This window comes from Sus scrofa, chromosome 3 (genome assembly GCF_000003025.6).
Source record: "Sus scrofa isolate TJ Tabasco breed Duroc chromosome 3, Sscrofa11.1, whole genome shotgun sequence".
NCBI classification, from domain to species: Eukaryota; Metazoa; Chordata; class Mammalia; order Artiodactyla; family Suidae; genus Sus; species Sus scrofa.
In genome coordinates, this window is record NC_010445.4 from 126,419,011 (window position 1) to 126,431,685 (window position 12,675).

Genomic DNA, 12,675 nt, shown 5'->3' on the forward strand with positions numbered 1-12,675 from the left:
TTTATATGATTCAAAGAAAAAAGTTACATCACATGTATTCATTTAAATAAGAAGTCAGAGTCTGTTACATAAAACATAATTTTTACACATTTAAAACCTTATTATTGCAACTACATAAAAGGCTCAAAGTCAAAAAAGATCAAGCAAAATCGCTCAGGCAGTAAAGTGCACTGGGGAAGGCGCCCTCCTCTGGCGCCGGGGCCGCAGTGGAGGGAGCCCACGCTGAACACGCTCCCCGGGGCTCTGGTTCTCAGACTGCGTTTTTCAGATGAAGCTGTTTCCCAGCTTACAATCTTTCAGTCAACAGAGGGCCAAAAAAAAAAAAAAAGTTGCTTATCGAAGGTGTTTTGAAATCTAATCAGGAAATAGAAGTGTAAATCAAAACTTTTTTTAACATCTTTCTTCAAAAACCACGCTGCTCAGAGAAGGAAGTTCAATGCGACAGCCCTCTGAATACCCAAAGACGCTGCGTGATCGATCCATCAGAACATTAGTGGGACTAACAGTACTTTGCATAATTAAGAAAAGTATCCCCATTTCAAGCCATTTACGGCACACACATAGAAATTTGATTTTAGCTGTGAGGGGGAGCAAAGACTGGGTGGTGGGGAAGCGCGAGCTACGTACATTTAGCTTTGGTTCTCCTGCACCTGCAGCAGGTCTCATAACCAGGAGGACTCCTCAGCTACAGAGGCGTCCAAAGACACGGCAGCCTCCCACACGCGCAGCCAGCACCTACAGACCCGTATGTCAGTGAGCGGTTGATACTTAAGGGCAGCTTAATGGGCATCGAGTAACATACAATGAATGACCAGCCCTGAACACAAAATCTAATTTTATTATTCAGCAGTTCACCTTACCACCATTTTCATAAAGGGAAAGGCCAGGAAGAGGCAAAGACAAAATGGAAATACATACGGCACAATGCAAACCGTTCCTGGGCTCAAAGAGCAAAGCAACACTGCCATGTTCCTTCCGTGCAATCTGCTGCCTGGATTCCCGACGCTGCCCAACAAAAGCAGCCTCAGCAGTTTCCTGGACGCCGGGGCGCAGTCTCGGTAATGCTAGGACCTGTGCTCACAGCTGCAAAGTCATGCAAAGTCTATTTTCTAGAGAGACTGCAACACCCCCCAGGTTCCAGGTGATTTTCTGTTTGATCAAAGCAATTTCCTTCAAACGAAACGAAGGAAAGGACCGCTGGGCAGCGTTACTGCCGATTAGCCTAAGTTGCCCCGCCCCAGTCCTTAATAATCAATAAATAAAGGAATCAGAGCACTGGAGCTGGACCGTTTGCACATCCGCTTCACCTTAGATAAGCTTTCCTCTGGTGGAAAGCTCCTCCAAACGCTAAGAATACTTTTTCTCTAAGAAGCTACTCTACCCACAAAATACCTGGATGAGGCCACAGCAAAAGAAGGCCAACTGACAACTGACAGCAGCCGGGCTTGAGTGCGTACATTGTCACTTTTGGTGTTTGAGGGACACCCAGAAGACGGTGGACGGCTTGTTCTCAGCAGAGCGGCTCTCTGCTCCCCCGGTATCTATCGAGCACTCTGACCTCTGGGGTACAAGCTTCTCGAGTCACAGCACGGGCGCGAGGGACTAAGTTGTACGGAGCAGAACTGTAATTCCTTGGGGGCCGTGGGGGAGAGCCTTAAAGGAACGGTTGTCTGGAACTTCCCTTGAAAATGTTATGAAGAAGCTGACTGTGAGGGGTTTTTTTGCCCATTTCTTTAAGAGGCCCCTAAGTCAACCAGTCCTGAATCTAAAAAAATCTCAGATCTAAAAGACCTGATTATGAAGTTGTAAAAATTTTTTTTGGCTGAGTAATGTGTCAACTTTACTAAAAGAAGGATTATTATAGAAATGCTGCTAAACATGGAAAAGAAGGTTGTAAAATCATCTATTTAGGAATTGGTGATCTGAGCACCAATGATATAAATATGTTTATAAAAAAGAGTATAAAAATTAGTACCCTGTCTCATTTCTACAAAACATGAATAGAAAGGTTGTACAAATCCACATTTTGTAAAATTTATTGCCAGAAGGTTTGCGTGAATGCTGGTGACTCAGACCATGGCATTTTCCTCCACTGCCTTAAAAGAAACTCCGAAACTACAAGACACATGGAACAGGGCCCCAACCAAAAAGAGACAGGTTACCGCGCTCTCATCAGAACCAGCTCCCCACTTTCTCCCAGCCCTCAAGCCAATTTTTTTCTTTTTTTTGGAGGGAAAACCATCCGCTCCAGTCCTGAAAGAGGCTTTTACAGACCCCCTCCGCGGGCCCCAGCGCGCCCGTCAGGCCGAGGCCGGCCTGCACAGCAGCGGGCTCCCCGGGGGCTCGGCCGAGGCCATTCTGCTCAGCTTGCCCACCTCCGCCTGCCAGCTGGGGACCCTGCGGGTGCTCCCGTGGCGCCGGGCGTGCTTGGTCAGGTGGTCGCTGCGCATGAACCGCCGCTCGCACACGGGGCACACGAACTTCTTCTCCCCAGTGTGAGTTCTGCGGTGGCGAGAGAGTTCATCTGAACGAGCGAATTTCTTGTCGCAGCCATCCCAGCTGCAGCTGAAAGGCTTCTCTCCTAAGAGGGGAGAGAAGGCACAGGAAGTCAATGCTCAGCACCTCGCTGAGTAGGCCAATTCGTGTCGTTTTAAAACCTGGTTCACCGAAACCCAAGAAGCAAGGAGTAGCCTACTGTTCTGGCATCAGATTGTCTGGAAGTCAAGGAATCCCCCAAGACTCTGTCTCCCTGCCACACCCGAGACTGGATGCGGCAGGGGCCAAAGCCCTCAAACTCATCCTTCTAAAGACATTTTTAAATGAAAATAAATCTTTGACAGTTAGCTTGGAATAGGAGAAAGACTCTTGAAAGGAATAATTTCCTTCCCTCTCAGAAGTTGCACATCTACAAGAGTCCCTCCCAGGACCTTCAGACGCCTCAGAATCCATCCCCCTCACATTCGCACTACCTTGACAAAGAGGCTAATTACCAAACAGGGTGGAATTTGAACAGCTACCTTCCTATCTCTCGTTCCAAGCTTCAGGCATCATCATTCCAAGTTCCAGAGTACTGGGCAGGGGTCCCTACCACGTCCACCTGGCGGTACGGCGATGAGCCAGGGAGCCCTTCTCCGGGCTCCTCCTGGGCCTCTCCAGCCAGTAGGAGTGCTCCCTTTCCTGCATCCTGAAGCCCTTAACTGGGCCAGGTTGTGACAATCACATACGGCTTGTGCATGAATGGATTTGCCAAATGCTCTTCTGTGTCATGTGACCTACCCTCCCAAAGGCTGAGGACTTGCTAGTTCATCCTTCTCTGCACAGTTCAGCCCCTGGCACAGCACTCTGTCTGACAGGCAGTGAATGAGTGTGGAAAAGACATCAACTAAATATGCAACGTTTTTCAAAACTGAATTAACAGGAAAATTCAGCCTCGCAACGCTTATGCACCATTTTAAGAAACAAGGGCCCGAACTTCACAGATTTCAAAGACCCCACGTTCTAAGTGTAAGGTTACCTGTGAGGTTACCTGTTTCCAGGAAACTACCACCTCTGCTGGCAGCATACCAGATGGCCAGATGTTGGACAGAAAACAACCCTTTGGCATGGGATTTATAAAGTGTCCTATGTTTTCGTTCTTTTTTTTCTTTGTTAGGGCTGCGCCTATGGCATATGGAGGTTCCCAGCTGTAGGTCGAACCAGAGCTGCAGCTACCAGCCTATGCCACAGCCATGCCAGATCCAAGCCGCATCTATGACCTACCCCACAGCTCGCAGCAACACCTGATCCTTAACCCACTGAGCGAGGCCAGGGATGGAACCCGCAAGCTCATGGTTACGAGTTGGGTTCATAACCCACTGAGCCACAATGGGAACTCCCTAAAGTGTCCTATGTTTCCAACACACCAAAAACGTTGCCCTTCCTTACTCTACCTTATCCTCTCTCTCTTCTTTGGGCCAAGTCCAAGGCATGCGGAAGTTCCGGGGCCAAGGATCAAACCTGCGCCATAGCAGTGACAACGCCGTATCCTTAATCCTGAGAATTCCTCACTCTACCTTACCCTAATTAAAAAAAATCTCAGGAGTTCCCATCGTGGCTCAGCAAAAATGAATCTGACTAGGATCCATGAGGACGCAGGTTCGTTCCATCCCTGGCCTCGCTCAGTGGGTTAAGGATCCAGTGTTGCCATGAGTTGTCGCATAGGTTGCAGACACGTCTCAGATCCGGAGTTGTTGTGGCTGTGGTGTAGGCTGGAGGCTGCAGCTTCGATTCAACCTCTAGCCTGAGAACGTCCATATGCCGAGGGGGCAGCCCTAAAAAGCAAGAAAAAAAGAGAAAGTTCAGATTGGCAGAGGAAGAACTCTCATCTAAGGTAAACTTATCTAACATTTCTATTTCTTAGGAAAACTCCAATTTCGTGTTTACAAAAAATAGCACAAGAAGTTGATTCTTGGAGTTCCTGTTGTGGCACAGCAGAAACGAATCCGACTAGGAACCATGAGGCTGTGGGTTCGATCCCTGGCCTCGCTCAGTGGGTTAAGGATTCGGCGTTGCTGCGGCTCTGGCATAGGCCACCGGCTACAGCTTCGACCCCTAGCCTGGGAACCTCCATATGCCTCAGGTTCAGCCCTAAAAGGACAAAAGACAAAAAAAAAAAAAAGAAGTTGATTCTTCAGCTCACTCATGGTTACTTTAAGTACTTCGGGAAATGTGAAGCGAGCTTGTCTGATCATCTTATTTTATGCCATCACATCAGTATTTCTACCACGGAAAGCTGGCTGAATAAACCTCATGCCACTGCTTCCTCACATGTGGTGGCATCGGTGTTTAGGCGGGACCTGAGGCTCGCTCAGTGGAAACCTAGCCTGCCGGGTCCACGAGCCCGAGCGCCCGCTGAAGCGGATATAGCCCCGACGGCCCCCGTGGCACCGAGGCCCAGGATCGTGTACTGGTGTCAGTCTCTTACGCCAGACACTGAGAGTGGGCATCCAGTGAGAGCACACGAGTAGCTAAGTCACAAATCAAAAATCAAAAAGAGAAGGCCGGGGGGGGGGGGTGGAGCTGAAGGCGTCAGGGAGCAGGGACAGGCGGAGGGCGGGGATGAAGGACAATCGGGAGAGAAAAGGTTAAGGCGGAGAGGCAAGCTTGGCACCGGCCAGGCTCGGGCCTTACCCCTGAAGCGAAGAGCCCGCCCCGCCGTGTGGAAGCAGCAGAGCTCCTTTCAAAGGCCTGTGTTCCAGGCTCCGCTTCATTCTGCAAGCAGGAGCTGCCGCGATTCGCGTCCTGACATGGTAATTAGAAAGCACTCCAGCTCAAATGCATTTTGGGGTGAAGTACCCTAAAAACTGCCAACAGCTCATCCTCTCTGCAGCTACGTTCCACAGTTCACTGCTGGCGCACAGGCCACGAGCAGACACTCTGGTGGAGGGGGTTCCACGATCAAGAGTTAATGAAACACAGCTTTACTGCAGACCATGCAACCTGTTTCTGTGCTTATATGTACGTGCCTGTGTGAACCTTTGAAAGGTGAGTTTCGCAGACCGCAGGACCCTTGAAAACAAAACAACGGACACTAAGCGGAACACCTGAGACCTCTGGCCTAATCAACTACCTACCGTGGAGTTCCTGTAGTGCTGAGTGGTAATGAACCCAACTAGAATCCATGCGGATGCGATCTGATCCTTAGCCTTGCTCAGTGAGTTAAAGATCCAGCGTTGCCATGAGCGGTGGTGTAGGTCACAGACATGGCTCGGATCCTGCGTTGCTGTGGCTGTGGCGCAGGCCGGCAGCTGCAGCTCTGATTCGACCCCTAGCCTGGGAACCTCCATATGCTGCAGGTGGAGTCCAAAAAAGCGAAAAAACAAACAAACAAACAAAAAAACCAAGACAAGATAAAACAAAAAACTACCTACCAGGCAACTTCACCCTTCTGTTACACAGTAGGGTAGCTACAAGTAACTACATAAACACAAACTTAATGAGAATGTGCAACTCAGTCCCTCTGCCACACTGTTCCCATTTCAAGTCCAAGTGGCCAGTGGCTGCTCCCCTAACCAACAGAGGACATTTCCGTCCCTGCAGAAAATTCTATTGGATGAAGCTGATGGGACACTAGAGAGACTAAGTCATTACAGTTTCTCTTGCGACTTCTTCCAAATTAAAAACTACATATTTCCCAAAGCAAAAAAACGACATGCCCTTAAAGTGCAAATAGCCTAGAATTCAATTTTTCCCATAGATTGTAAAGCTCTTTCCCCAGAAAAAACTGCAATCACGCTAATAAAACACGTGTTGAGCACAAATGCCTATTTTCTAAAATGAAAGGAAGAATGAGATGCCGACTGACTGCAACGTGAAGAAAAGGGGCAACGTGAGCCTCGCTCCCCCAGCCTGTCGACCTGAGGATCACAATCCTAAGACTGCACTGCGCCGCATCTACCGGGATGAGCAGACAGCAAGTTCTAGAAAACCACCGATGGCTCTGCTAATGTCAACCCCGAGGCTATGAAGACTTTTCAGAACCAAAGAAACAGGGCCACCTTCTCCATGGTTCTCATGCTTCACTCTCACCCTGCGGAGGCTCAGTGTGTCCCGGACGTGGGATCTGACCTTCCTCCCGACGCCCCACCTGCCTCAGTGCTCACCTGTGTGAGTGCGAAGGTGGGCCTTGAGATGGGAGCTTTTGAAGTAGGTCTTCCGGCAGCCCGGGAAGCTGCACACATAGTTCCTCCTGCGGGAAAAGTCGACCTGAGGGGCGCAGCTCTGACTGGATGCGATGAACACGGGCGCAGGGGCGAGCGGCAAGAACCTGGCACTCGCCACGGCCAGGGCGCTCGATGAGCACGTGGCGGGCTGGGCCAGGGCCCCCTGGGGCAGAACCAACATCACAGCCCCCGGAGGCATGGACGGTCCCACGAACACAGGCTGGGGGACTGGAGCAGCATGGGGCAAGATGGGTTTGGCAGTCCCTGTAGACACTGGGAGAGGAGGCTTCAGCAAAGCGGCTAACACGCCACTTTGTCCAGTCACAGGGAGCATCTGGCAAAGGACAGGGGGACTAGCCGTAGGGACAGAAATCAGAGGGGTGGCTTTCCTTGGCAAGTCACTGTCATGATTCTTTGGTGAGCAGATCGGAACCGCAACAGGCCACCCTGCCTGCGGGCTCTTGTCGTCGGTGGAGGTCAGGCCGCCAGACTTGTGTGAGCAAGGCTGGCAGGACACCGCGTTAACGGTGAGCAAACTGTCTGTGAGGCGTGTGTCCGGCAAAGCTTCGGTGTGTTCCAGACACCGGGCTTCCGCTTCTCTGTTGGCTGAAAGGTGGTGCTCTTGAGCCTGAGTGGTAGGAGTGTGGGCAGGAGTCCCCCCGGTGTAGCAAATGACACTTGTCACCATGGCCCTGCAGGGAGGGGGGGCTCCCCCACGAGAGGCTGAGGGGCCAGCCATGACCATGGGGGCTTTGGAATCAGTTACTTGGGAAGGACCAAGTGTCCCTGTTGATGGCTCCGTGAGGTCAGGGCTCTGAGGAGGAGTCATGCACTTAAAAAAAAAAAAAAAAAGTGCTGTGTGAAAAGGTTATTTTGGTTAAATTTTAAGGAACTTACTTTGATCATGTTGCCCCCGAAGTCTTTACAAAGAAGTATCTAGAAAAGATTGGTCAAAGTCTGCTCCCAATCGCACCCAATGGATGTACAGCCTGCTGGAGGCACCTAACTTTCCTGCCTTCTCCCGCTTTCCCGACCTCTGCCAACCCATCCATCTGCTCCACTGTGAGGACGCCGGTGCTGTTCCTGGGCTCGCACAGCTACTGAAGTGAACAATTTAAGTATCAGGACTACAAATGAAGAATCAAACTTACAGTCAAAATGAGAACTTTATACAGAATCTCAAAAAATAGTATCAGAATCTCAAAGTTTTTAAAAAAGTCTCAGTGATAATCATTTAACACCCTTATCCAATCGATCACACACCTACCCCATCAAACACACACTCATCCAATCACACACCTATCCAACCAATTGATCACACCCCATCCAATCCGTCACACACTCATTCAATGCCTACTAGATACAAAATAAAACCTAGGAGAACGATCCCCCAAAGGCCATGCTTTAACCAGGGGTTTGGCCTAAACCAAGACTCTCTTTGTACCACTTCTCCCTACAAACAGCTCCCACTTATTTTCAACCCAATGCCAAGTAACTCTGAGAGGTGCCCCCCCCCGCAGCCAGGCCCACTCCTTGTACAATCCTCTCTGCTGCCACAAGTGCCTTCCCACCCCACAAGTCAGTGTTCTGCCCCATCCTTCCAGTGCAAGATACCAGCCCAGAACAGCCAGATCAAAAATTTCCGTTTTGTTGGCAACTGACAGCTTTCAACTTCTCCAAGTGGAGAGGCAGTGCTTCCCAGTAACTTTGCTGCCGTTTGCGGTAACAACAAAACAAAAACAAAAGCCAGTGTCTGACGGCACCCAACTCACACAAGAAAGAAATTGGCTCCCATAAGGGAGGCAGAGACCCAGGATTTCACCCCAGCTAATGAAGGCTGCCTGGTGCAAAGTAGAGGCTTTCCCCTGCTGCCACCCACAGATCCTGCTCCTGGACTGGAGCCCTCAACCTACGGGTTTCCCAGGAAAATGACTACATTTTGCTCTTCCACATCAATCTATAGTTTCACCCTATGGACATTTACACCCTGTGGCTACAAGCTATGCTCTATTAATGGAAAGCATATTTTCAAGAGATAAAAGCAGCTTTCACCCTTAAGACCCACATAGAGGGGGGTATGAACTTGCTTGCCAGCATCCTGGTGAATCTACCCAGCAGCTCTTTAGCACATTTACCAAAGATACTCTAGACCAGGCGCAAACCGCCCCCTCCCCCACCTCTTACCAGAGTTGATAAAGAATGGAAGTCCTTTGGTAGCTCAGGTGCAGGTGAGTCCATCGGCACAGTGGTGGTGATATCGCCAGAGTCAGAGACAGGTGTGAGCGGTCTTATCTTCAACAGGTCCCCTTTTTGGGATCTCTGACCCCAGGAGCTCATGCAAACCAGCACCTCAACAGCTTCAATGTCATTCTGCTCCAAGATGCTGCACGTAGACCTCTCACTGTCATGCCGCTTCCTCTCCAGGATGGACTCACATATGTCCATGATGTCAACCTAAAGGCGACACAACACTATGGCTTTTCAGTCCCGGAAGCACAAAAAGGGTCACGCACAGCCCCCACGGTAAGGAGGAAGAAGGCATGCACACCAGGAACCTGCCCCGCGCCCACTCCACACCCACCCCAAGCCCGCAGCACCGCATGCGCTCTGGGGGGTGGGGAAGCAGCCAGCAGAGCTCGGAGGACCACTTGGCTCCAAAGCCAGTGTTTCGCCGAGGGAGGGAGGAGGAATGGACTGGGCCGGTCAGCAGCTTCCCCAGAACACCCTGACTCTTAGCAACGGTTGCTAAGCTCTTGCTTTTCTTTGGGAAATGATTAATAACACTCCTTTCCAGAGGTGAGAACCCAATGGCTAATGTCAAACTTTCCCGGGGGGGAGGAGGAGGAAGGACACCGATGGCTCAGGTTGGCTGAGATGAGTCGGCAAAACCACCCGAGCGTCCCCACAGATGCATTTGCGACAACCCTGGAGCATCCACACCCGTCAGGGAATCACTCAGCTGAGTCCCGCGCGGGAGAGCAACGCGCGGTTCAGCCCTGGTCCCCACCCCCGGGAGCGCCTGGGTCGGTCCTCGCGGACTAGCGCTGGGAGAGGAAGAACGGCTAAGATTTGCCACAAGCCGGCGAGGGCTTCCCAGCGCAGCTCCTCCTCTGAAGCGGGAGCAGAGCAGGAACCGACTGGAGGCAACCCATCTCTTCCCCGAGAACCTTTCCATCTACGAAGATAACACTCTTCCACTCAGCTTGCCTAAACCCCAACCTGTCCCGCCCAGGGGCCCCCCGCGGCACACAGGTGACGCCGCCGCCCTTACAGATGTCACTCTGGCCGAGTCCCCGGAAAGAACTGTGAAGTCACAGAAGTGGAAATGGTTAATAAGACCTGCTAGGCCTGCTAGGGGAGGGACGGGGTGACGCGGGGCTCCCAGACCCTTCTCTCGGCCCCTCGGCAGTCCCCGTGGCTCGACGACTCGGTACCAGGTTCAGCCAGCGCCCTCCAGCACGGACAGGAGCGGCCCAGGGGTTGAGGCTGCCCGCCCGGCGCGTGCAGCCTTCCCGCCAGCCTTGGCCCCGCCCCGCTTTCCCGCCAGCCTTGGCCCCGCCCCCGCCCTCGACCCCGCCCCCCGCGCCGAGTTCCCACAGCCCCTGCCTCTCCGCCGGCGCCCCGCCCCCCGCGGCCCGCAAGCCGAGTTCCCGCCAGCCGCGCCCCGCCCAACGGCCACCTCCTCACAGGGCCTGATGACGTCATGGCTGCAAATAGCCCCGCACCTGGGGCTGCCTGGGTGGGGCCGCTGCGGGAGCGCTAGACAAAAAGCTGCGCGTGGGGCGGTGCGAAGCACATCCCCCTCCCCGCCCCTCCCGGCGCGACCTCGCGCGGCCGCCGCCCCTTCAGGCGGCCGAACCCGCCCGGGCTCTCAAGGGTGTGGGTGCGGCGAGACCGTGTGCCCCCACCCTCCTCCGCACCCTGTGTCCGCACACGCAGCGCAGCCCCGTCTCGCCCCTCTCTCCGATGGGCGACCACTCACCGCGTGTGCGTCGCCCGGGCCCGCAGAGCCCGGCGTGAGCATGGTGCCGGCGGCCCGGAGGCAACAAAGCAGCCGCAGGGCGGGAGCTCGGCGCACGACAGCTGCCGCACGTGCGTGGCGGGCGGCGGCGAGCCGGAGATCCAGCGGCCGGCGCGCGCCTCCGCCCGCCCGCGCCACTCTGCCTCGGCGCGGCCCTCGCGGCGTGGGAGGGGCGGGGCGACCGGAGGGGCGGGGTGCAGAGGTAAACCAAAATACACCGCGCCCCTCCGGGGCGGGGCCGGCCAGGTGCCAGCCAATCCGCGCCAGGCCCGTGCGCCACCGACCAATAGGCACCACGGGGAGCCGCGTGATCAGAGCCTGGCCGCGGCGTGATCGGGCAGGGCGGGACGCGGCACGTGTTTTGGTCGCGATGAGGGGGCGGGGCCTGAGGCCCTGGAAAGTAGGGGAAAGGTCCCGGCGGCAGCTTGGCCGCTGCGGTGCGGAGGCGGCTGGGCAGAGAGGACAGCGCCTTTGCGGCAGGGGAAGTCCCCGAGCTGGCTGGGGAGGGGGACAGCGCTTAAAGCGGCCACTGCCCGAAGCCTGCCAGAGCGCAGGTCCGGATGGGGTGAATCTGTCCAGTAGAGGCAGCGCACTTGGAGGCCTCAACCTGGAGTTTGCTTTCTTTTTAAAAAATTTGTATTAGGCAGCCGTCGTTCCTAGGAGTGCGACCTTGATCTGGAAGAGTTTTGAAAGCTGGCTAGCCACAGGTGACATTCCTGCGTCCGCTTGTTCCCTTAAGCACCCAGAGCTGCAACTTCTAGGCCTGTGTCTGCGGCTGACCCGTCCCCAGGCAGCTCAGGGGTGCAGTTTCCACTTAGTTCCTGGGGGGCTGGGGGCGAGACGGGGGACCACCTGACAGGCACCTGGTGAAACGCATCCATTCTTCCCAGACCAGTTGTAAGCGTTACCCCATCTGGCAAGTCCTCAGACCTGATTAGACAGATGCCCAGGGCACCTGTCTTCCCCCAGGACTTCTGGTGCCTGTGCTGCTGGGTATAGTTCCTCCAGGTCTGCAGCTCGAAGTTCCTGCGGAGCAGGCTGTGTTTATTATGCCCTCACCGCCTGCAGCGCCAAAGAGACAGCCGTTCATCCGCCCATGTGGCCCACATTTGCTGAGCTGGGATGTGGGTTGGCACAGCGGGAGGTGCAGAGGCTGCAGCGATGTAGCCTCGGCCCTGCAAGCTAAGGGCAGGTGAAAGCAGAGGATCCTTGCACTTCGGGATTGGCTCTGCGTCAGAAAAGCCCTGAGCCCGAGGGACAGGTCCCCGGAACACCAGGCCCTCCCCCTTACACTGATAGGGAAGCAGGTGGAAGCAGGTGGGGCCCAGGGCTGTGGCCAGCTTGTTCCTGTTCCTGAGCAGGCCTGCTGTGTTGGGCCGAGGGAGCATAAGCTCACTTCCAGCTTCTTGCTGTTTTATCTGATTCAGGTCCTTCCCAGCGCTTTTCATGGCCTGCAACTTCTCTGTTTCTTTAGTGATTTGCTGATTTTCCTCTCACCAGAAGGAATCCTCCCGAGGTTAGGGACCTTGTCTCATTCACTGTGAACACCCAGTGCCCGGCTCGCTGCAGCCGCATGATAACCACTGGTTGAACGAGGAAATGAAGGCCCACACCTTCTGTCCCCCGGACCCGCCAACTTGGACAGCTTGCAGACACCTCTAGTTCAATGTCCTTGAAACTGAATCTCCATTCTACCCAAATCTGGATGTCTCACCGCTGGAAGGGCACCACCAGATACCCCATTCATTCCTTCACCCAGAAATCTGAGAGTCACCTCTGACCCTTCCCTGCCCTGCCAGTGACCTGGTGTTCTTTCTAAATCGCTCTCAAACCCAACTTCGCTCCATCACCTACTCCTGCCCTGGCCAAGCCACCATCTTCTCTCACTTGAATTATCCCGCTGCCCCCCAGCGGGTCTCCGTGTCTCTGGCTTCGTCCCTTGCAGTCTACCCT

The 12,675-nt window shown here is 53.9% G+C and overlaps 1 protein-coding gene across 1 annotated transcript; it reads right to left on the reverse strand.

Annotated features, from left to right (window-relative positions):
* Window positions 1-10,880, reverse strand: KLF11 (Kruppel like factor 11). Its single transcript, NM_001134346.2, is given in 4 exon segments — window positions 1-2,581; window positions 6,642-7,533; window positions 8,886-9,155; window positions 10,684-10,880. Coding segments are annotated over 4 exon segments (1,485 nt in total). The 5' UTR covers window positions 10,726-10,880; the 3' UTR covers window positions 1-2,300.